This window comes from Talpa europaea (assembly GCF_964194135.1).
Source record: "Talpa europaea genome assembly, chromosome: 3".
NCBI lineage: Eukaryota > Metazoa > Chordata > Mammalia > Eulipotyphla > Talpidae > Talpa > Talpa europaea.
Genome location: NC_140069.1, coordinates 10935386 through 10959908, shown reverse-complemented (window position 1 = coordinate 10959908; position 24523 = coordinate 10935386). Strand labels below are relative to the sequence as shown.

Below are 24523 nucleotides of genomic sequence, written 5' to 3'. Positions count from 1 at the left end.
TCATCCTTCAAAACAATAAGGCACTTCTTTGCATTGAATTGTTTATCCAGTTTACATTCCCACCCCTGGATCTGGTGTTTGAAGAGGTTGGTCCTGTTTTGCAAACAGTTTGTGCATACAGGATTCCTTCACATGGGATACGGTTTTGCTGTAATGAAATTTATTTCAGCAGTTCAGTGTGTATCACCTTAAAATTCGAAGTTAATCAATCCCTCTGAATTTCATTACCTCTTTTATTCCTTTCATTTGATAAATATAAATATATGTACTTAGATGTATTTAGTAAGCACACATGTGTTAGTGGATTTCTTAGCATTTTTCTTTATAAACGATCATGTCATATGTGAAGTGATAATTTTATTTCTTCCTTTCTGATATGGTTGCCTTTTATTTATTCTTCTTGCCTGGCTAGAACCTGCACTGCAATGTTAAATTGAAGTGGAAGGAAGGGACACTCTTATTTTGTTCCTGATCTCAGGGCAGAAGCACCCAGTCTTTCATCATGAAGTGCAGTGTGTGTTGGAAAATGCCCTTCCTCCTGAAGTGTCCTTAAAGCACCCTCTGTTGAGGAGACAACATTATGCTCACTGTAAGGACAAATGCTTTAAGCAGTTTCACCTATTATCACACAACATATATTCAAAGATACATACTGAACCGACAGCCTATAACAAGTTGATGAGCTGGCAGAGCACCCAAATAAGCCCACAGAATTAAGCTTTAAAAGTGCTGACATAGAAAGCTACTGTATTTGCAGGAATCCAGGGAGCATGATGGAGTTAGCAGTCCATTCTAGCTGAGGACTTTTAGAAGCCACTTCATACAGGTGCTGATGGTAAAAAGCAGAGTAGGTGTTCCCTGGAGAGTGGGAGAGGGTGTGTCTGAGGCAGTCAAAAGCAAGTAAGGGATAAGAAGAGCTGGGAAGAGCCTGAGGTTTAGCCCTGCTTGAAGGTTACATGTTACATGGATAAAGCTAACACGTTTCATAGAAGCTACCAGAAGGCAGATGATGTGTGGGTCAGAGACAAAGGCTGTTCTTGCTGCACACCAGGCCATGTGAGTGTCATGTTCCTGTAGGTTACCTGTTGCCCCCCACACCTAGTCCTTATGGGGGTGATCTGGAAGAGCCCAGGGCGATACTGTGGTGGTTTGTGTCACTGCTAGGGAACCTCAAGCTTGGGGACCCAGCTGTTTACTGGGGGCAGTCGACCTGCCTTACTTTGGACTTGGAGGAAGGTGTGATCTTTACTGTGCTGCCTTCTGCTCTGGAGGGAGACATTATCGCTGTCCTCAAAGCTTTGTTCATTACACAAACTGAGTCAGGTAGTGCTTTTCCAAGACGTGCAGAGATGTGTGCGGCCCAGAAAGAATTGTTTCCCAGCAGCCGGCGGAGGCAGGGAAGGGCAAGTAGTTCTGATTAAAGATCCACTCCCGCGTGGGCCTCTCTGAGATTTTGCTCACCACATGGTAGAGCATCAGCATTTACGTCAGGAAGCTATAGCGCATCCCATAAGGTAGCAAGGCCCTGGTGGCTGCTCAGTTGCTTTCTTCTTTCCCTTTTTGCCGAATAGGGCAGCTTAATCCTCTGGTTGGCTGGGCAGGATAGTTTAGGACTTAACTCCACTAGTTAATGACATGGTGACTTTACATTCTGGTTTTCTCATCTGTAAAACGGGGTAATGTTGTAAAATGGTGACTAATGACTAATAAGTTTTAAGCTGTGTGCCAACATACCTCTATTTCCACCTTATTTGGGGTTGATGTGAGAAATAAATAATGTGTGTAAAATGCCTTCCACTCTGCGTGGTCCATAGCACTCACATTTTATTGGTCATTTATTTTTTGACCAATAAGGAACTTAGTTTTTTTAATTTATTTATTATTTATGCATACAAGAACTGGGGTACAGACCAGAGGTGCCGGGGGTGGTGAGAGGATTCACCAGAGACAGAGTGGGGAACAGAACAGGCAGACTGACTGAAATACACTGCTGAGGGGAGCAGCTGCACCATGTGGGTAGCTGCCTGGCCTGGGATCGAACTCCTGCTGCAATGGCTGCGGACGACTTCATAGGTTGTGTCTTAACGCCTTGCGCCACCAGGGAGTCCCAGAACTTAGTTTTGATAGTATCTTTTTTGGGCCTTTTGAGGTGAGAGAGGTGGGTCCTTTGGATCTCGTGGCTCAGAATTAGTACTGTGTAAAGAGCCATGAGTTAAACTTCAGCTTCCTTTATCTGCTGAGCTGTGTGACTGAGAACCAGTTCACATGAGCTGCCTTTTCTTCTAACATAAAACATGGGCCATGCCTGTTTTCCATGGCTGCTCCTAGTTTGGAATGGCTCACGCACTTTGTGGAACAGGACTTCTCGTCGTGACTGGGCAGGCTGTAAGAGCTTCTTCTGGTTGTAAAGAGAAGGAGTGGGAAAACCATTTCAGGTGTCTCTGGCTGTTGGCATGGAAAACAACACTGTGAATGTGTGTCAAGTGAGGCCCTGTGTATTGTGTGTACAGGGAGGGGAGGGATGCACGTTATCTTCTTAATAGGAAAAGCCGTGCCACTTAGGATAGGGTTGAAGGAGCAGAAATGTGTTCTAGTTTTAGAAAAATTAGTATGGGATTTAATTTCAAGCAAAAAACATCAGCACTCCTGTGGGACAGACTAAAATAGGCATTTAAACCAGTTAACAAAGAAAGCTTATGTAATGGGTTCCCCCAGAAGATACAATTTTTGTTAGTGCTCGCTATTCTCTTGAAATGGAGCCTTCCAGAATTCCTAGGTAGTTTTGAAATTGATCCAGCTTGAATGAGCGACCTTGTACGGTACCTTTGTTCTCTCAACACTAAGTTTATGAGGACATTGGGATCTTGGCTGGTACTTAACAATATTGAAATGGGTAGTGTCTATTTGCAACTTGTTTCTAATTTTGTAATTCCCAAGGTACACTGTGTGCCTCCATTTAGGTACTTAATAATTGGGAAGCAAAATACAAGTAGTTCCTACATGGAGCCCAACTAGATTCATGTATCAAATCCCCATAATACCCAGAAGCCTTCACTTAGCCCCAGTTGATGTCAGAGATGGCTATGCTTGTCTAGCAGGTGCTTCAGATGTTCAACTATGGATAGTTTCTTTTTTATTTTCTGGTTCACGGAGCTTCTAATCATTTACTTTTCATTCCATGTATTTCACAAACATTTGCATCTTCATGCCAGTGACACCGTTTTTGCTTCTTTACCATTCTTGGTCATGAGGGGTGTATGGGGGGATCTTCTCAAAATATATCCAAAATCCTTCATAATCTGTCTCTAACATTTAATATAGTTACAGCACAAGTGGAACAAATGACCACGGTGTGAACATACACAACTTGGTTTATATTTATGTTTTCGTTGGTGCCAATTGAAGTAGCAAGGGAATGGATTTCTCAAAAGAAGCACGGGGAAATTGATTTGCCAAAATGTGATTTTATCTGTTAGAGTTTAACAGGACACTAAGTTCACAATTTTTTTTTTTTTTAAATCAAGAATACATTTTAACTCTAGATCTGGAAAATAAACGAGAATGAAGAATCAGGACGGGTTTTCATACCTCTCATTTATTAGGGGGAGGTAGTATTTGTCACATGCTATGCTAGCCCCTGCCCAGTGATGCTCCCGAGAATCTCCCCATCACTGTATTTGCTTGCTTTTCCTCATTTCCAGAGCTTGAGCTTATTGGGGTAATTTGCTAAATAGTTACAGGTGAAATTGGCATCAGGCATGGGGTTTGAACCCATGTTGCATGTGGCCAACTGTATGGGCATTGTTTGTGCCCATACTGCCTTCATCTCCAGCACAAACAACTTCCTCAGATAGTTTACAGTGTTAGGTACAGTTTTGTTTTGTTTTTGTCTTCAGGATTATAGTTTTCAGTCAAAACATTGGCCCAGGGTTACTTAGGCCAGCTTTTCCCCGCCCCTACTTCCTTCAGTTAGATTTTATCAAACACTTGAAATAGTTAAATTCCATTGTCGTACTCTACTTTCTACCCCAGGACTCCCTATTCTGATGGCTGCTTGGTTGTTTGGCGTACATTAGAGTTTTATAGGTTAAATTTATAGGGGTTTTCATATATTGCAGTCTGTTCGAAAATATATACTATACTGAAGACCTCCTGGGATGTTTGCTGGTGGCAGTGTTGGAAGTATTAGACCAGGAATGTCAATGAGGTTATGGTCAGGTTTATAGGTCAGCCATCAGGGTTCACGAATCTTCTGTGTTCAGAGGTCAGAAATAGCCCATATATCAGGAGTTTCTGTTGTCATGGGTTTGGAGGTGTTAAGGTTTAGGGGATTAGGCAGATCTCAAATATAAGATAAGGAGTTGAGTTACATCATTGCAACAGAACAAAGGTAATTGGAGCTTAAAGTGGAATCTACACAAAAGAGCCACATTAGGTGTACTTGGTACAGAGCCAACAGCGGTAACTCTGGACACTGCAGTGAGTTCAGCAGTGGACAAAGATGCTTAGAGATGTGTATACTGGAAGCGAGAGGTTCCATCTCTTTGAAATCCTTACAGATGATGTTTCTCAAACTGCGTTCCTCCACAGTCTGCCATAGAAACAACTGGGATGTTTTTATAAAATTGCAGATTTGGAGCTTCTGAAAGCAGAGCCCAGGCATTTGCATTTTAAGTAAGCATGTGATTCTGATACATCCTGAAGTTGAAATCCATACCCTTGCAATGATAGGTAAGCAATGCCTTGCACACAGTAGGTATTTAATAAATTGAATTGCAGATCAGTTCTGATACTGTCCGATTAGAGAGCCAACTTGGCAAGTAATAGTAATAAATCCATCTAATGCATATTGAGTGTTTATTTTGTGCAGGACTCATGTGCTGAGTGCTCATTTAATTTCTATTAAGAAGATACTGCCGTTATCTTAACAGATGTTGATAAAGTGAAGGTTTAGATTACAGAAAGTTTTTTTTTTTTCTTTTTTTGTGGGACCCTTGCCCGGCCGCAGGGGAACGAACTGCGGGCAGCCTCTACAGCCCAGAGCTCAGCTGCTGCGCCACCAGGGGAGGCCCTACAGAAAGTTCTTAAGTGATAGATCCAGAATTCAAAGCCAGCTGGTCTGCTCCGCTGCTAATAACTTTATGAAATCCTTGCTTTGGGAGGCTCATAACACTCATCCCTAGTTTCAGGGAGAAATCAGCCAATCTAAAAAAAAAAAAAAAATATGAGACTTACAATCACAAGGCCATTTTGGTGCTTTTTAGCAACTAAAAGTTTTTTTTTTAAAAAAAAGATTTATTTATTTATTCATACAAGAGCTAGGGTACAGGCCAGAGGTGCGGGGTGTGGTGAGAAGATTCACCAGAGACAGAGTGGGGAGCAGAACAGGGGGATCTACTGAAATACACTGCTGAGGGGAGCAGTGGGTGAGACAAGAGAGGTCTGCTGCGCCATGTGGGATCAAACTCATGCTGCGGAAGCTGCAGATTGCTTCATCGTGCTGTGCTTAACCCTTGCACCACTAGGGAGGTCCGCAATTAAAAGTTTGCTCATGGTCATATATTGCTGTTTTGCTTTCTGAGAAGCAGTATTATGGTGACCTTCAATCCTAAGAAGAGGCATGTATCTTAAAACAGTTTTAAAATGGTTAAAAATAGATCTTTAAAAAATAATTTTGGCCATGAAAATAAAGTATCATAGAGCATAAAAATAAGATCACAGATTTATAGACTCTTCGACCTGACCTGATCCCGGAAAGGTATCTACTCCAGCTCCCTCTTAAAATCAGGGAACTGAGCCCCAGAAAGATGAAGTATTAGCTCAGCCTCTGAGCAGATTATCAACAGCCCCCGTTGTCCTAATTTAGTCCAATGCCATTTCCGCTTTCATTCTGCCTCTTACGTATCTTTATGAAACAATTAAAAAAAATTAAACTGGAATTCTTTTAAAAATCCATCTGATATAAATGGACCTAAATTAAAAGTTGCGCAGACGTTCCCGGCAGGATGACAATTTGTAGATGAAATTAGAAGCAAACCTAGTAAATCTGGAAGGAATGTTGGGTGCAGTGGCAAAAATAGATGTGAGTAAATGACTAGGAGATTTACGTAGAAACGTTTGTTTTGAACAAAGGTTTTGTAGAATGTGTTATTTATGGACCTTACATTCAGTTTTGGTTTTCTAGCTTAATAGAAGGCCTAAAGCTATACAGGAATATAAAAATAGGAAAACAGCTGGTTGAGTTCCAGTTTTGTTGAAAACATAGATTTAAAGTAACAGCTCCTTTTTGTCTTAAAGTTCTGTGAATTCAGAATGAATTGCAGAGAAAATACAATTTATAATTCTCACTTTAAAACTTACTTTAGAATGGTGCCAGGCTTCAGAATCACCTGGAAGAATTGTTAAAATCCAGATGGCTGGTCCCCACCTCACTTTCCGACTTAGTCATCTGGCGAAGGGCCTGAGAGCTTTGCATTTCTAGCAAGTTCCCAGGTCATGCTGATGCTGCTGACCTCTGGCTATCACACTTTTGAGAACCACTGGATTAGGGCAAACAAATTACAGTAAAAGGCAGCCCTACTCTGGTGAGGTAATTATAGATGAGAAGCTGGTTTCTTTGATATCTGTTCCATAAACCATTTCTCTTGACTCATGTTTCCAGGCTTTACTAGCAAAATCATAACGACGACACCGATAATGTTAGATAACCTGTTCTGTGATGCTGATAATAATGATGCACATTATAATATTATGAAGTCGCTTCTGTATCATTAGGATTAGGTTTATATTCAATGTGGCTTACAGCATTTGGTCAAATGTGCTGTTTTGAAAATTAGGAACCTGCCCTATGAAGTATATTAAGGGAAATTGCCAGTCAGTCTGCCTCCTCCTCACCAGTACTTGGGGTGAGCGGTCTCCCCAAGTGTAGCCGCTCTGGTAGGCATGACAGGTTAGTGTTTTAATCTGCTTTTCCCTACTGCTCAATTATAAGGTTGAATTCCTTTTCCTGTGCTTATTTTTTTGGTGAAGTGTACATCCAGATCTTGCTCCCATTTTGTTTTGGGTTATTTGTGTTTTTTTTATTATTGAGTTTTTTTTTTTAATTTTTTTTTTAATAGAGGCATGTTTTATTTTATTTATTTATTTGTTTGTTTGTTTGTTTTGTTTTATACATGCACTGGGTACAGTCAGAAGCGCGGGAGGGTGAGAGAATTCACCAGAGCCAGAGCGGGGAGCAGAGCAGGCAGAAGGACCGAAGGACACTGCTGAGGGGAGCAGCGGGCGGCAGGAGAGGTCTGCGCGCCATGTGGGACCCTCCTCCGGTGGCCGGAGAGTAGCCGGGGAACGAACCGGCGCTGCAGAGGCTGCGGGCAACTTCGCAACCCAGCGCTCAACCGCTGCGCCACCGGGGAGGCCCTATTATTGAGTTTTGAGAGCTTTTTAGATATTCTGAATCTAGTCCTTCGTCAGAGTTAGGATTTGTGGGTATTGTCTCTTAGTCTATGCTCGTAACAGGTCATTTTGAAGAGCAGAAGTCTGGAATTTTTATGACACCGAGTCTGTCATTTTTCTGTGAATATGCTTTTGGTGTTGTACCTAAGAAATCTTGGCTTAACCCCAGTTCCCCAAGATTTTCTTTACAGTTTATTTATGGAAGTTTTATAATTTGAGGTTTTGTGTTGAAGTCTGTGATCCATCCATATGTATATGGTGCAAGTATGAGATATTAAGTTATAAAGTTTTTTTTAATACAACAGAAAATAACAGAAGATTTGGTAATAACATGGAAGAGGGTTTAGAGGGAAAAGCGCTGGAAAAGGAAATCACCAAGGAAGCAAATCAATAATAGGTAGAAGGAAAAGATGTGAAGTACTGCAGCTATAGTGGGGAGGGAGGAGGGGGCCAGTAGTCACATGTGAAGAACTAAGAGGGAGGAGTCTGAGGTTACGTCAGGCTCTCGGGCTTGCCTGGAACCAGGGAGACTCATGGAACATACCTGGTTCTTTAGTTCTCACTTTGTAGTTTCTTATAATTGTCATCCAGCAACAGATACATTCGTGGGTAATAACTCCCATTTCAGAAATAGTTTATTTCACCTAGCAAGGAAATCTGAGACATTTCTAGGAGATTTAGTGTTTATGGATTAAGATTGGTAAAGAAGGTAAGACAGCAATTGGGCCAGGTCACCGCTGGCGTAAGTCTTATGAAGTGAAAATAAAAGTTAAGATATGATAAAATCAGTAATGAGGAAAAATAAGAATTACCATTATTACAATCTGTGAGACAGTTTTTCAGGAACTTGTTATATGTGGAGGTTCAAATACAAGGAAATATGCTGTATCAGATGGGACAGTTACTATAATGCTTGTGGTAAATTATGATAGACTTATTTTCCGGAATTGTTGGTGATTTAAGTTTCAGCAGATTGATTTGGCCTTGTTTTCATGGAATCAAATATATTTTGCTTCTCAAAAATAATTAGCATAGAAATTACCCTACAACAGATAGGAATATAAAGTACATTATTCCCTCCTTTTGTGATTATAGTCCTACGACTCTTTCCTTTAAGAAATGTTTCCCAGAACAAAATACTTCTCTTTTGGACCAACATTTGAGACATAAATAACAGAGGTGACAGTCCCTGTTCATCATAGGTTTTACAATCTGATAAACTTTTTATCAGAGCTCCTTGAATTTATTTTTATAATTCTTGAGGACTTAAATTCCTGTATAATTAAAGTGTTCCTTCATGAACTTTCTATTTTCAAGTAGGCGGACCCCATTTGTAATATTTTTCCTGATACATTTGTTTAAAATGAGCATAGCGATATGCTGGTCTAAGATGCAAGCAAAAAAGTAGCCTTGTTTTGAGTAGCCCTCTCATTTATGCACTTACTTGCTATTTATGTCTTGATCACCCTAGTTCCTCTTCCCCCCGCCACCCTCCCTCTTTCTTTAAACCAGAGTGACTGCCCTGGTACAGTTTTGGTGCTTTCTAATCAACATGCCTAGATCATAGGAAGGCCTATAGTTAAGTCATATTGGACATGAAAATGGATGATGCCCAAGGGGGTGGCAATTATTGGGTTAGCGAAGAATATGGACTGTGACATTTAATAGGCCCTGCTTTTTACTCTTCCCTATTCAGCTTTTTAGCCGGATGACCTTGGCTCAAGATACGGAACTTCTCTGAGCCTAGTTTTGTCTGCTTGTTTGTTTTTCTACCAAATGGAGAATCAAAGTGTGATCATTGCAGAGTTTCTGCAAGAAGCGAATGAAATGATGTGTGTACATTGCTTAGCATGGTTCCTGACACATAGTAAGCACTCAATAAATGTTAGCTAATACTTGTCTTCTTGAATAAAAACTAAGAGAAGCAAGAGTCAAATTTATGGATCATAAAATATAAGGTAGACTACTTGATAATTAGGTAACATTGAAATTCAGACAGGCCTCCACCTTCTGAATTGGAATGCCAGATTTCAGAAACATGAAATCCTACAATATTGAGTTTTAAGTCATAGGTTGAAAAATTCCTAGTAGAAGAAGGGAGAAGTCTGGTTTTATACTAGCCACTGTTGAGTTTATTTATTGACAAGGTCAACCCATGATCGATGGTACACATGGAATAACAGTCTTATCATAGTTGTATTCGGTGAACCTGGAGTCCACCTTTAAAAAGCAACACTGGTAAATGAAGCATACTTAAATGAAGGCAGGAACTTGAAGGAACTTGATGATCATTATTTATCCTGAAGAAGCAAAGACTCACAGGGTAGGAGATTTTAATAGCCACCTTCAAGAGTCCTGCAGCTCTTTGAAGGACTGTGATGTGGAAGAGTCAACTCTGGGGGGTCAGGCAGGTAAGCTCTTCATTGGCTCTGGAGCTGAGGATCAGCCTGCAGATCCTACTTGTGATCTTGAGGCGTGACTTCAGTGGCATCACTTAACCTCTCTGAGCCTCAGTGTCCTCAACCATATAAAACACAGAATAAAATCACTCCAGATGGAAGTGAGGAGGTGTAAATAACTTTTTTTTTTTTAATAGAGGCATGTTTTATTTATTTATTTGTTTGTTTGTTTTGTTTTTGTTTATACATGCACTGGGTACAGTCAGAAGCGCGGGAGGGTGAGAGAATTCACCAGAGCCAGAGCGGGGAGTAGAGCAGGCAGAAGGACCAAAGTACACTGCTGAGGGGAGCAGCGGGTGGCAGGAGAGGTCTGCGTGCCATGTGGGACCCTCCCCTGGTGGCTGGGGAGCAGCTGGGGATCGAACCGGCGCCGCAGAGGCTGCGGGCAGCTTCGCAACCCAGCGCTCAACCGCTGCGCCACTGAGGAGGCCCGAGGTGTAAATAACTTAATGTGTGTGAAAGAGCAATTCAAATGTACTGTCGTCATGGCCTGGACTGTGCTGGGGAGGTGCTGAATCGGCTCCCTTGGGAAGGACTCTCCCGATGAGAGCTCCAGTAGGGGGCAGTCTCTCCCATCCAGACAGGGAAAGACCAGAGAGACCTAAGAGGGAGTGCTAGTAGTTTTGTATGGTGTGGACATCTGTCAACTGTTGTGAGAGAAGTGACACTGTTCACATGGTAAACACAGGTACTCTTGTCATTCACTGCCTGCTCTGGGGCACCTGGCGCTGCCCCGGCACAGCCTTTGCTTGGTGCATGCAAGGAGTGGATGGAAATTCCCGCTAACACTGTCTGCTCTTGTTAGCTTCGCTAAGGATGATTCCCTCATCACTTAAGCCTTGTTTTTGATATGTTCACATGGTTTTCTCAGTTGTATTTTGCCCTTAGGCTGGGTATTTTGATGTTAAAGTGAAGCAGCCACCTTCTGTTCTTTCTATTCATTATCTTGACTGAAGAAGAGGCACAAGAACTATTGCTATGATTTCCAGTGTGAGGCTTCCTGAGAGTAGTTTTTCCTTAGGTTTCGCCAATCTATTTCTGCTACCTTCTCAGTACTTTATTTTCTGCAGTTCTTTTTTTTTTTTTTTTAAAGATTTATTTTTATACAAGAGCTGGGATACAGGGCGGAGGCACGGTGGGGGGGGGTGGGCAAGAGGATTCACCAGAGACAGAGCGGGGAGCAGAACAGGCAGACTGATGAAATACACTGCTGAGGGGAGCAGTGGGCAAGACAGGAGAGGTCTGCCGCGCCATGTGGGAATCTCCCTGGCCGGCCGGAATTGAACCCGTGCTGCAGAGGCTGCGGACAGCCCCACAGCGCTGTGCTTAACCTGCTGTGCCACCAGGGAGGCCCTGCAGTTCTTTTAAAAACAGGATGCCTAAGCATGGACTACTTCACGAGAATTGGGAATGTCTTCCCAAACCTCTGGGGAAGGAGTTTAGGGGTTAGAGATACAACATTATTGTACTGTTTGAATTCTTCAACCATCTGCTTAATTAATTTCTTTTATCATAAGCTTTATTTACATGAGATGACTCAGTGGTTCAGTATTCAGTTGATACTAACTGAAATGAAGTGGAAGATTTATACTAAGGAATATTGCAAAGTACACATAGCTAACAGTAAAATAGCCTGTGTTTATTAAAAGTCTACTGTGTTTAAATGTTTTGGATGCTTTATTTATCTTCTTATTTAATTTTCTCCACAATCACCTGAGGTTTAAGCCTCACTTCCTTTTGTCTTTGTTGCCCCAGATTCATTCATGCCAGGGCTTTGATCTTGAACCAGAAGTCAAAGCCTGGCTTTGTTCCTTATGCCTTCTGGGTCTCAGCCCCCACACTGCAGCTAGGACTTGAACACAGCCTAGTCCCTGGAGACCAGAGAGAAATGGCAGTCACCAAAATTATGTTGGCTGGGAAATGCTGCTGTAAATATTGTTTGCTGCCTTGAATTCACTATTTCTTTCTAGTCTACCAGGGACTCATAGGAAGAAATGGGCAAGAAGGCAGGAGAAAAAGGATGTATATCAAATAAAAGATAGATGGACCTTATAATAAGAAGCCAAAGAGGTCTGTAGATTTGCATTTAAGTGACATTTGCCCAAAACCTTGGGTACCGAGTGCTTTGATGACTAGTAGAAACTCTATGATTTTACAAATTTAATTCTTCAGAGAATTTATTTCAAGCAGTATTTCAAGTGATGTTTGCCACAGTAGTTTATAGAACGTTAACTACTTGTTCAAGGGAAATGTTTATCTGTATAATGAAAGATGGGCTCCGTTACTCTGGGCTAGAACTTTTCAGGCCAATCAGTAAGTCACTTTGTTTTTCCCTTAAAAGAAAGTAATGTTTAGGAGAATCCCTTTAGCTTGAGAACCAATTATTTATCATTCCATATCTTTGGCATGAAGTGTTTTGCTTATTTGTAATGGTTCAGATACTATAGCATGTACCTTCCATGCTAACTTTAAGTGACACCTGAGGTCAGTTTCCAACTCTATCGTTTATTAACTGGGTGACCCAGGGCAAATGATTCAGTCTCTTTGAGCATCAGTTTCCTTATCTTGAAATTATGTTTAATAATGCCTGATTCACGTTGTTGTAACAGAGGATAGGATGAGTAGTATGTCCAAAGTGCCTGCTATATATAGTCAGGGCTCAGTGAAGATAAAGCTCTTTCTCCTCTGTTCATTCCCAGTGTTTTTGTTTGAGCACTTGAACTCTAAATCAGCTTCTGGGAAGCAGAATTGAGGGTACTTGTTCAGCCTCTTCCCTGTCTAGTGAACATCTGGCTTTCAAGACACAGCTCACATTTGCCCCCTCACTTGTTAAACCTTTCGTACCTCCTTGGGCAGTGTTAGCCTTCCTTCTTGCTTCAAAGTATTTTGCCCCTCTACCTGGCACTCAATAAATTTTTGCTAGGTAAGTGAGTTTGGGCATTTGCATAGGGCAGTGGGGGTGGGGTGGGGTGGGTGGCTTTATAAAGCACCTCATTGAATCTTGCAGTTTTGTGAGTTCATCATAGTGCTTTGGTCGCAAGTTAGTGAAAACAGCTGAGAGAGTTTAAGGAGATGATGATCACTTGACACTGGTTCTAAGGGCAGCGTTCAGCATTTAGACTAATTATATTTTGCAGAGTGGTGTTTCCTATTCTGTAGTGATTATAAAAACAAGTATTTTGTTAGTGCTTATTGTAGACCAGGCCCTGTGCTGATCATTTTACCTACATTACTCAATGAGTCCTCATAGCAGGTTTATGAGTTATTGTACTGTTATTGTACCCATTATACTGAAGAAGGAACTGAGACTCTGAAAAGTCATTTGCCAAAGACCACTAGCAAACCGCTAGCCTAGATTTGAATGCACTCTGACTCCAATGCTGACTTTTGAGTCAAGAGAAGTACAACTTCTCTCTTTTGTATTTGTAAGGACAGGAATAGGACACTGAGCAGGTTTTCTAAGATCCCATGCAGACCCGGTAAAGGAGAAAAGAGTCCTGGAGCCCTCAGTGGCTTTTGCAGGTTTTTATTGGGATTTACCCGGTACATGTGTAGCAGGCAAGGGTGCTGGGGGGCCAGGAGGCTGGCAGGCCTCCCGGCCCCCAGCACGTCTTCACTCTATCTGGGCTCTCCTGCGTTCTCTGCTTCTCTCTCGGCTTCTGCTGCTTCTCCGCTTCTTTCTCGGCTTCTCTTTCGGCTTCTCTTTTGGCTTCTGCTGGCGTCCCCGTGACGCCGCCCTTAAAAGCCCAGTCAAATCCCATCTACCTATGCCCACACCCTACTCCAGGCGCCCGCCATCAGGCATGCATTCAGGACCTCAGGGTTCCGTCATCTATCCTAATGGTGGGAGGGCAGAAAGGCCTGATACCTTTTACCTCACCCTACAGTATTCTTCTAAGAAAATCTTTTAGGTGGGAAAAGTGATTATAAAGGTCAGGATTTCATGAAAAATCTCCCCATAGTCACTGTATTTATGAAAGCCAGTTGCTTACTAGTTTGTGTCATATCCTGTTACACACTTCATTATTATTCCTGGTGGGAGGCGGTTATATAATGTGGATTCAGTTTAATTTTACCGCACTAATGTCTGTGTGGAGGAATTATTATGACTAAATACAGTGTAGTGAGAAGTAACCAAGTTTCTATTAAATATTGCTCAAGCAGTGAGTAAGTCATTAAATTCAACTCCTGATGAATATATAATGGTTGCTTAATACTAAGCTGCCAGGAAAAACATACACACACACACACACACACACACACACACACTCCCACTCAGAGAGGTAGGTGTGCTATGGATATATGCTGCTCAGATAGTTGGAGCTATATTTTTGAAGAGAAAGGGTTTTTTTGGGTGTGTGCACTGTGAGGAAAAGTTGGTATGATTTATACTATCACTTACTCGAGTTTATCCAAAAAAGAAATTGCTTGTTTACAAAGTATAGAAGAATGAAGATTTAATTCAGAAAGATGAGGAAATACTTCCTTTCTTGTTCCAGAAAGTAAAATCTCCCTCCTGCATGTCCCATCTGTTCTAGGAAATTTAAAATACAATCAGGTGGTTCCCTGTTTTCTTTCATTCCTTCCTCCTTGCCAAATGGACATATGTACTTTATGGCATTAAATATTTATCAGATCCTTTTGGGTGTATGATTCACATTCAGTTGGAGCCAGCAGCCCTGTAAGAACACTAAATGACTGCGTTGTCTTGTTCTGGTATATTACTAGTAAAATGCACAGAGTTGAATTTAATCAACTCCTATAATTGGTATTGTTCCTATTCAGACATGCATGCACATGACTTGTAGAACAAAAAACACCTGATTCTGCAATTTTTATTGGTTTAGGACAAAATTTCAGGAAACGGCTTGGCTGTGGGTCAAAGCAGTGCTATGTAACCAGGGACAGAAAGTTAGAGGGGATAAGCAGGTGAAGTTTGTCTTGAGGGTGTGGCTCCCTACATATGGACACATTGTCCTGGTTATAAAAGTAAAGGAGTTTTATGGACCCATAAGACATGAAGCATTTGGTCCTACTCAGGAGATTAGGGAGGATTCAGGACCTTGTGGCTGAGGTCATAGGGAACAGCTGAGCAAAGCAAAAAGATGTGGGAGTGTTTAGAGATTGCAGAGAGATGTGTGTAGACTTGCTGGGGGAGAGAGAAAGAAAAGTCTTCATTTTCATGTATGTTTGATGAAAGACAGTTCTACTCAGGACCTGGGGATGAGGGGGGAACTTAGTTGGCTGTGGGTACTGTTTCCCACCCTCTCCTTCCCCCCACCACCACCTCACACACACCTGTTTCAGCTGCACTCCCCAAATCTCAGTGCCGGCTAGAGGGCAGAATTTCTTTCTAATGCATGCCTTCCACTGCAGCCACAGGGAGGAACCTCGTGTGGAATACTAAGGGCCTTTCTCATGTACCCTCCACTTGTGCTGAACTGTCACTGGAATGAAAGCTTGACTGGTTTGTTGACCCGGACAGCTTAGATTGGGGGAACCATAATCAAGAAAATGGCATTATGTCCAGCAAATAAGGTATGGTTAGGCCTAAGCAATGTGGGGACTCACCCCGGATGAACTCTCCTGCATCCGTGCCACACTATGTAGTGGCAGTTGCCATACTGCGACAGATTTGCTACCTCATCTTTTAGGCACACACAGAGAGGACTGGAATTTGTCTTACAGGATCCACATCTGTAAAAATAACTGGTTCGTCTCCTCTCTTCTTCTCCCGCGTCAGTCTTCTCATTCCGTCTTTCATGGTCAAGACAGCGGGCGCTGATCATCACTGTTTGACTTCAGACTTGCTCCTGCCTCGTCATATTCTTTCTTCTCATCGAAAGTCTCATGCATTTTGCTTTGAGTGGAATTGGATGACCATACTAAGTCACCACTTCTTTGTGTTCTACTGATCATGTAGCTTTAATGCCAATTTAAAATTTCAGAAAGAGAGCATAGTAATAATACTGCAACTAGTGTTTCGACATCAAGTAGCAGTAGCTAATGGAGAGCGTGGCCGCTTAGATTGCTTAATTAGAGGCTTTCCTGACTTTAGGAATATCATGTAGGTCAACGGCATCCACTTAGACCCTTTTTATATTATATAAGTATCAGTGCCCTTTAGTTTGAAAAGAAACCCTCCTTCAGTGATTTTCATTTTTGTAGGTTTTGCCACTGAACAGGAAACAGAAAAACAAAACAAAACAGAAGCCATCTGTAAAGGATGAGTATTTCTATGGCCCTTCCTGGTCCAAATAAACACTTTGAAGGTTCCTGAGATGCTGTTAGCAGTTTTGCAGTGCTTATGACCAGGCTCACCGGTACAGACAGGCAGAGATGTACGAGGACAGCTCTGGTACTGGAAGCCTTACAGAAACAGTTAGCCTTTCATAATGTAAGTCAGGGATTATCTGTGCCCTGGGGACTGATTTGCTGGAGCAGGGGATGGGGGGACAACTTTCAGCTAGTTGTTGTACTAACTTCTTGCAAGAGCTTCTCAATGAGCATGCCAGATATGTTCCGCAGGTCTCGCGGGTCACTGAGTTCACTCCGTGACACTTCCCCATGGATTTATTGGCTTATAAATGATTGTTCAAGTCCTGCTTTTAGGTTCATTTGATTGACACAAGCAAGAGTTTCCATAATAAATAAATGTTCATCGAAGGGCACATCAAAGAAATGTAATATAATATTCATTGATATTCCTAGCCTCCCCAGGCCCTGCTCGGCTGGAGAAGGGCAGTCCAAGGTGTGGGTAATGGAAATGGTTTTGACGTTGGCCTCCAATATCTCTGCCCCACGAAGCCTTACAGGACCCTTGACCATTCCCTGCTGCTGGCTTTTGTTTGCTTGCCTAGTTGTGAGTTCCTAGCTACTGTTTTCATCTCAGTTGCTGCCAGTACCCTTACCTAGTACAGGTTTGATCCCTCAGTAGGTAGTGTTATCTTCGTTGTTCGCTTGGCATTCAGTGGGTGACCTGGCTGCTTCTATGGCCCCTCCGATTTTTGCCCTTTCTACTGTGAATGGTCACTCTCTTCACAAATGTTAACACTTAGTAATTTCTTAAAGGACCAGGGACTGAGTCCTTTTTTGTTATTAGTTTACTTAAGGAGTTTGGCAAAGTTTTTTCAAGAATAGGCCTGATAGTCTTTGAGTAGCATTGACCAGTGTCCTGCTTAGAACATACCAGAAGCGGGCTGAGATGAAATTCAGGGACTTTGACTTGCTCTGCCCACTGTTCCCTGGATATTCATTGGAGGAGTTGAAGCACCTTTTTGCACAGGTGGGCAAGTGTACAAACCAGTTAGAAAGCCTGCGTGGGAAGCCTGGCTCTGCCACTCACTTGCTCCTTTTGTGATCTTGAACAATTTACTTTAACTAGTTATGGCTTCAGTTTTCTCAAATATGAAGTGGAGACAAAACTCCTTTATCTCTTAATGTTGCTATGGGGTGTAGTGTCAATCAGGTGTGCTCAGTACTGACTTGGCACTTCAGAAAGTTTGCATTGTTAGCTGCCGCTGTTGTTATTATTATATATATTATATAAATAATATATATGGTATATATATTTTTTAATCATTGCCTTTATTTTTCATGCTTTATCATCTGCATCAGTCTCCTTCCAGGCTTGCAGAGATGTGGTACATAGCACTTTCCTCTCTGGATTTGTGATTGTGTGAATTTTAACATCTTTTATCTGCATCCCCCTCACCCCACCCCATTTGCCAGTGCCATCCTTTTTCATATGGAGAAGGGATGATAAAAATATAATAGGCAAATGTGTTTCTCACTTGTCTTCTTTCCATTTAAATCATTTGAATACCTGTGGTAGGCCAGTTTGCAGTTTGTTGAAAGTCTGATTTTCAGATTTATGAAATAATATTCGTTTAAGAATATTGAAGGAGAGTCACTGTGATTCTTTGTTGGACCCCAAGAGGCTCCCTGCTCCTTCAGTCCACAGTATATGGTCCCACTATCTGAATTCTCTTACTCTTCCCTGAAAACCCCCTCCTAGAGATCCAGACCAAACTAAATCCTGCCCCTCCCCACCCACTTTGTGGTCTACAGACAACTGTCTGTGTTTGCTCTCCCCCCTTCAGGGATGTATTGACCTCTGTACCCTCTTCTTTCCACACCTTAAATCTTTAGTGGAACATGACAGGCTGTACCTTCCAATCCTGGTATTTCTGAACACAAACCTCTCTTTTAAAAAGGGGTAGTTATGGCAATAGGGATATGTGAGCAAGAAAAACAAACAAAAACAATCACAAAAATAGTCTTAAAGTAGCTGCTTGAATCTGAGTGTCCCTACACCCCCCCCCACCCCTGCCCCAGCCTTCCAGGTGCTAACATGGGCGTCTCTCACGTTCTTGTCTCAGTCTCTGGTCTCTCCAGCCCTTTGCTGCAGCGACACTGACTATAGCCCGAGTTTATCTGTGTCGGCATCGCATCCCAGGTGTGGTGGAGCCTCAGTTCTTTTCAGGACTAGCTTGGGAATCTCTTCTGGTGTTTTCCCTTGCTTGCCTCAGGCCGTGCTATTCATCACTTAATTCTTCAGCTTGTTCCCACATCAGAGGGCCCTGGACCCTTGGCTGAGGCTGCCTGTCAGCCTCCCTGGACCTCCAGAGTCCCCCTCAGGCTTCGCACCATCAATTTCTGATCCAGCCATCTTGCATCTTCTTCTTTGCAGGGAAGCTCTCCCTGCAAATACAAGGGTATTTGAAATGACTGCCTGGTTCAAGTCTTCCCTGCATTCATGAGCTCTTGATCATGAGAATGTCATCCTAATTATTTTATTTTGTTAAACTCTTCAGTAACGTTGATAGTGTCAAAGACACATTTCTCTGTACTTTCCAAAATTAACTCATTTAATCCCAGAAGGAGATTGCCGACATAATAGCACTTCTCATTGATTGAAACCTTAACAAAAACTTCATTTCTTGCACTCCAAGTTTTTGCCTCATAGATCCTTGAGTGGGTTTCTGTGAGTTTGAGGATGTCTCTAACTGTTGGATTTTTGGGAAAAGAGTATACTTTTAGTCTTCACTTAGTTTTTGCTCTTAGTCTTTATCCACTTCTTTGAACAGTTTCAGTATCATAATCTAGTATCCATAAAATGAACTGTTTCCACCAGAAAAAAATAAAAATGAAAAACCAATCATGATTTTTTTCCCTTGTAGCTAGATAATAAGGCTTATGTGAAGCCCGGGGTCTATTTTTTAATTTATTTTAGTGGAAAACAAATTAAATTACAGGTTTGCTCCAAAACTCCTAACCATTTTTTACTAAAATATAACCATTTTGCTAAAATGATAGAAAAATGGCAGGCAATATATATAAATGGCAAGCAATCATTTTAGGATACAAATTGTTTAACATTTTTTCCTGAACAGTAAAAGACAGTTCAAGGAAAGGTGAAATGCAAGCATTTATGGCAAAATGGAGGGAGCTCAGGGGAACTAGTAAAGCAAGTCGCAATGACAGAGACAGATACTGGAATTTACATAATGGATGACTTGACAAATTGAAACACTTGCAAAAACTAGCAATGTTAATAAATGTGAGGCTTCTGAGGATAAGAGGGAGATGAGAAAGGAGAAAGGGACAAGGGGACATATGAGAAGGGGATGGGAATAAAAGAAGAGACGAATAAAAGGCAGGCTTATCTGGTCAACAAAAAAAATAATTAAGATTCTCTTCCTGAACATCAAGAAATTAATAGAATTTTAACAAACAGTAGCTGTCAGTGTAGCAACAGATACACGCCGGCACAGCAGCAGCTCAGCAGCATGTCGCCTTTGTTGATATCAAGACGGTTCTAGAACATGGAGCTGTGATTGACTGTCTAATGATTTTATTAATTGGATGATTCTTTTAGATCTTTGTCACGTACCATTTTGTTTAAAAGGTATTTAATTTTTGGGGGGTAAATACAAATTTTGTCTTTCAATACTGTTCTCGTTCCTTTCCTCAACAAGAAAAAAGTGATATTGAGATATTCCAGACAGTTTTGGTTTTTTTAACGTTAAAGGTTCCATCATCCTGTGTTCTTTATCTTTTCCTCATGTGTTAAATTTTTAGAGCTTGAAGAAAACATTGTAAAAGCACTTTTAAGAACATTAGCTTGTTTCTCCAGTCAGCTAGTCACTTTTTATAAATCGAATACCCTGGGGGTATTTTAATTTTTTTTTAACATAATTAGCATAGTTGCTTCATATTCTGACTGACAGATACGAAACCCTCCTGGATCATCTGCTGATTCTCACTCTTGGTGACTTGTTTTCTTAAGGTCTGTAAAGCTTTTTGGTTGTTTTTATTTTTGTCGCTCCCCCCCTCCCACCTCCCTCTTTAGTAATCTGCTTAACCATTACTTGTAGGTGTTATTTTAGGCCTTAACAATTACTTGTAGGGATTATTTCAGACTTTAGAGGAAGTGTCTTCTGCAGAGGGGAGCGAGGGAGGACTTTGGGTATCGTCAGTGTGAGACCACCTCAGAACCTATGTTCTTGGGACCACTGAGGTGAGAGGGACCCAGACTGGAGACCCAGGGGGGCTGACTTGTGGCCAGTCTTTCAGTCTGTTTTTTCTCCCTGAGGGATCTCAGTTCTGCTCAGTGGCTAAGATCAACCTCCCCCGCTCTGGAGGAAGCGGGTGGGTTACTGCCAGGGTATATTTGTAGTGAGGAGGGGCTTCCAGGTGATTTTGTTGCCGATTCTCTTTTCAGTTTTTCCTAGAGTTTACCCTGGTTGTTGTTTCTCACTGTCCAGTGACTCATTTGTTCTCAAGAAGGTTTCCTTTTTTTTTCCCCCCCAAGTTATCCAGTTCTTCTTAGTTATTTTCAGTAGGAGGCCTGGTCCGCATAACCGAACCTACGAGAGGGTGAAATCTTACTTGGTCTTTAATAATCCTCTGAGGCCCGGTGTGCAGATAAAAATGAGAGAACTGGTTTAATGGATGAGGGAACTGAGGCTGACAGGAGTGTGGTGATTGATTGAAGATCATACAAATAGTTGCCCAGTTTAGAACTTTGAATGAAACTGGCATATGTTTGAAGAAGTTTTCAAAAATGTGTATGATGCCGTTAGGAAATCGTGTAGACCACTGACTAATACCGATTCTATTGGTATAGCTCTTTCCAGATATGACATTCTAAGTAGAAAGTAATAATTACTTTCTTTTTCTTTTAGCTGAAGTGAGTAGTGAATACAGTATGGACAAGGCAATGATTGAATTTGCTATGATGGATCGGGAACTAAACCATTATGTAAAGGCTGTTCAGTCTGCGATAAATCATGTAAGTTTGCGGTAACTCAAGTAAGTTTACACTATTCAGCTGGTTATATTTGTTTACAACTCACTGACTCAGAAATAGAAACGCAAAATCAGAATTCTCCTCTAACTTTTAATATTTCCTTATCCTTACTATAGCAGCTATTCATGTCTTCTTAATCAGGAAGTTCACAGAAGGAATCTTAAATATTCTTAAATATTTTCCCAACTAGGCCACCTAAGTTTTAATTAGGATATTACATCTATTTTAGGTTTTCTTGCATTTTTTATATTGAAGATGTTAGTTTAAGCCTCCTTTCCAATGTGAGACTTTCATAAAATGCTAAAAATTGCATAGAACTTGTTTTTGTTATTATATTTGCTTAAGTACACTCTGTAGACTAGGTTTCCTTACTCACGCTCCAGTTTAACTAACATGCATCTTTTGCAGAATTCACTGGAATCAGATAATAGGGCAGCGTTTTAGAGCAAGTTTAAAAATAAAGGTTGGCATTTAGGTTTTTCCAGAAGCCAAACTTATCTTTGTTGACTCCAGCTGTCACAGGAACCACGCGTCAGGCAGCCAAGGTGGGAACATAGCAACATCCTTTTCAGCACGACTGTGTTGAGTAAGACGTGTGCTCTGAGATTGCAGTCATGTTTCTGAGAAGTCCTTTGTCCTCCAAGCAGTGGAAACTCCCCTTTGAGCCCATTTCATATACCTGTGTAATAGCATGTCTTGTACTTCCGGTTTCTTTATTTGACTTTTCTTTCTTATATCTATGGGAAAGTTCTAAAAATCTAATATATTACAAGATTGGCTACTATTCAGGGGAAGGTAAATATTAAAACAGGGTTTAATACTTAGCCAACTTGAGTGAGCACTGCATAATTATAGGTCCACAGTTACATTAAGTTTTTTCTGTTTCATTTTAGAGTAGTACAGGTCTTGTTTTTTTTTTTTTTTTTTTTTAAATATTCTTTCTTTTTAAGAAAAATACCGGATGGTCTCACTCATAGCAGGAATCTAGAAAACTTAAATAAGGGACCAGGAAAAAGAATAACTATAAGAAAGAAAATATCAAAATCAACAAACAACTAAGAACCAGAGATACTCTATGGGGGGTGGGGGGCAGGGAAAGGAGGGCTTGGGGTCAAAATAAGGGGGTTGTAATTGTATGGGGAATATAAAAATAAAATTTAAATAAAATTTAAAAAAAAGCATCCAATTCCAAAAAAATATATATATATATTTTCTTTTTAGTATTAAGTGTGTATCTCTGAGTGACTTAATATCTACTTAATATCTTCTAAGTAACAAACTCACTCAGCTTATCCAGTTGATGAGTGCTGTGCATATCTCATCCACAGGAAAATAGCAAACTGACGTGTTGGGGCATTAGAAAATGCTTAGGCTAGAGGCTTTCAGCTTTAGCTGACTCCCTACAACCAGCCAGTGCCTACTCTAAGAGAATCCCACTTCCCTGATCTGGAGCAAGACTGGGGCACCAGTATTTAAAAAAAAAACAAACAAAAAAAACTATGTACTAATGAATATCCAGTGTTGAAAATCAAAGACTGAAAAGAACAAAGATGACTTTAAGAATGAAGTTTGCCAGATAGATGAGAGTTGGGCCCATTATATAGATCAGTCTTACTTTAACACTTTTCTTCTATGGAAGTTATTGGAGAGGCCTTTCTGTCTTCAAATTTGATGCTGTGCAACTGTACAGTGTACATTATTCTAGATAAAAATCTAGATTTGTGGAGTTACAGAACTTAATGTGAACTTTTTCCCTATTAAATGTTAATATTCACAGACACTGCAACTATTTTTTACATGAAGAATTGAACTCTTAACCTTTCAACAAACTGAGTCACTCATTAAAAAAAGGTCAAAGACAAGGAAACCCTCACCCTCATCCACGTTCAGTAGTTACCAGCATTTCTTTCATCTTCTGGCCTCGCCCCACAACCCCACCCTACAAAGGGGGAAAGGTTATATTTTAAGTTTATCATTCTTTTTAGCCCTAACCTCACTCTAGATTATGGAACAACTTGGATTTAGTGATCCTATTGCTTATCAGGAAGCATTGGAGAAGACAACATGTTTTCTGATGCAAAGTTGTGTTGTATATGTATGGCTGATGTAAGACCAGCAGTAGCAAATCATCATTTTATGACATTTCTAGGACCCGAAACTGTGTAGGGACACAGTGTGGATATAACCATGACTTTGGAGGAAATGTTTTGCCCCTTATTATATCCTTTGTGATCTTCACAACCTTGAGGTTACAGACACTGCTGTCTTATTGCTTGTTTTGCTGGGGGATAGTCCTTGAGAGGGACTAGGATGATGCAGTTGTTAGGAAATAGAAATGGTCTAGGGATCAGAAACTTTCCAACCCTATTCCTACTTTCTTAATTATGATCCTGGATTAAAAATTTTAACCTTTTGAAAACTCAGGATTCCCATCTATAAAATTCTTGAACTGCCTGTTTCACAAGGTTATTGTATGAATCAGACTAGACACTGTGTATCAGAACACTTTGACATTCATAAAAGTTGATGGCGCTATAAGATAATATGTTTTGCAAATCCATATTTCCAAACATATTCCTTCGAAAGGTGGAGCAAGAGCTCTCTTAAAAACAAGTACTTTGCTTTGCTCACTGGATTTCAAGACTTTGAAATAAAACTTTTATTGGCTTTGACCTGTCCTACTCTGGAATTCAAGAACCTTATAGGATTAGATATAAGCTAGTTAAAGTTACAGTGTGAGGTGTTCATAATCTCTAAAACAAAGAAATTGTTTTAAGTCAAATTACTAAAAAGAGTGCAGGTAATAGGAACCCATTTAGTGTTTGCGCTGTCGTAGACCTTCAGAGTGGCTGTACTTCCCTCCCTGTGACATTTAGCCAGGTTCTCAGCCACCCTGTGGTGTCTCTGCTTATGAATAGCTATATAGCCGTTGTAAGCTAGGAAAAAATTTAAGGAAAATGCATTAGTTTATTTTTAATTAAGTTGCTCTCCCCTGTTCTCACCTTTGCAGAATTATAAAGGCCATACACCTCTGAAAACGTTTTAGCAGTTAACTTTAGAGGTGGAATATTAGAGGTGTTGGTCAGTTTACCAACAAGCCCTGGGAAGTCCTACTGCTTCCAGCCAAAGCTCTCAGATTGCCTTTCTTTGTCCTTTGAGAAAACAGAGCTACTGTATTTACAATGCCTGAAGATTTTATTTGGAATCAGTATTTATTCCAGTGTTCTGAAACTTTGAAAAAAAAAAATTAAGACTGCTACAACTAGTTTGTAGAGGGAATATTATGCAGTGAGCTCTG

The 24523-nt window shown here is 40.9% G+C and overlaps 1 protein-coding gene across 2 annotated transcripts in view; it reads left to right on the top strand.

Annotated features, from left to right (window-relative positions):
• The window catches only part of NSMCE2 (NSE2 (MMS21) homolog, SMC5-SMC6 complex SUMO ligase), a gene marked incomplete at both ends in the record, with an annotated part of 200154 nt that overhangs the window by 16598 nt on the left and 159033 nt on the right, over positions 1-24523 (top strand). For both annotated transcript variants that reach the window (XM_084230413.1, XM_084230412.1), the window contains one exon: positions 21101-21207. In XM_084230413.1, coding sequence (XP_084086539.1) covers positions 21101-21207 — 107 coding nt within the window. The remainder of the gene's footprint in view (positions 1-21100; positions 21208-24523) is intronic.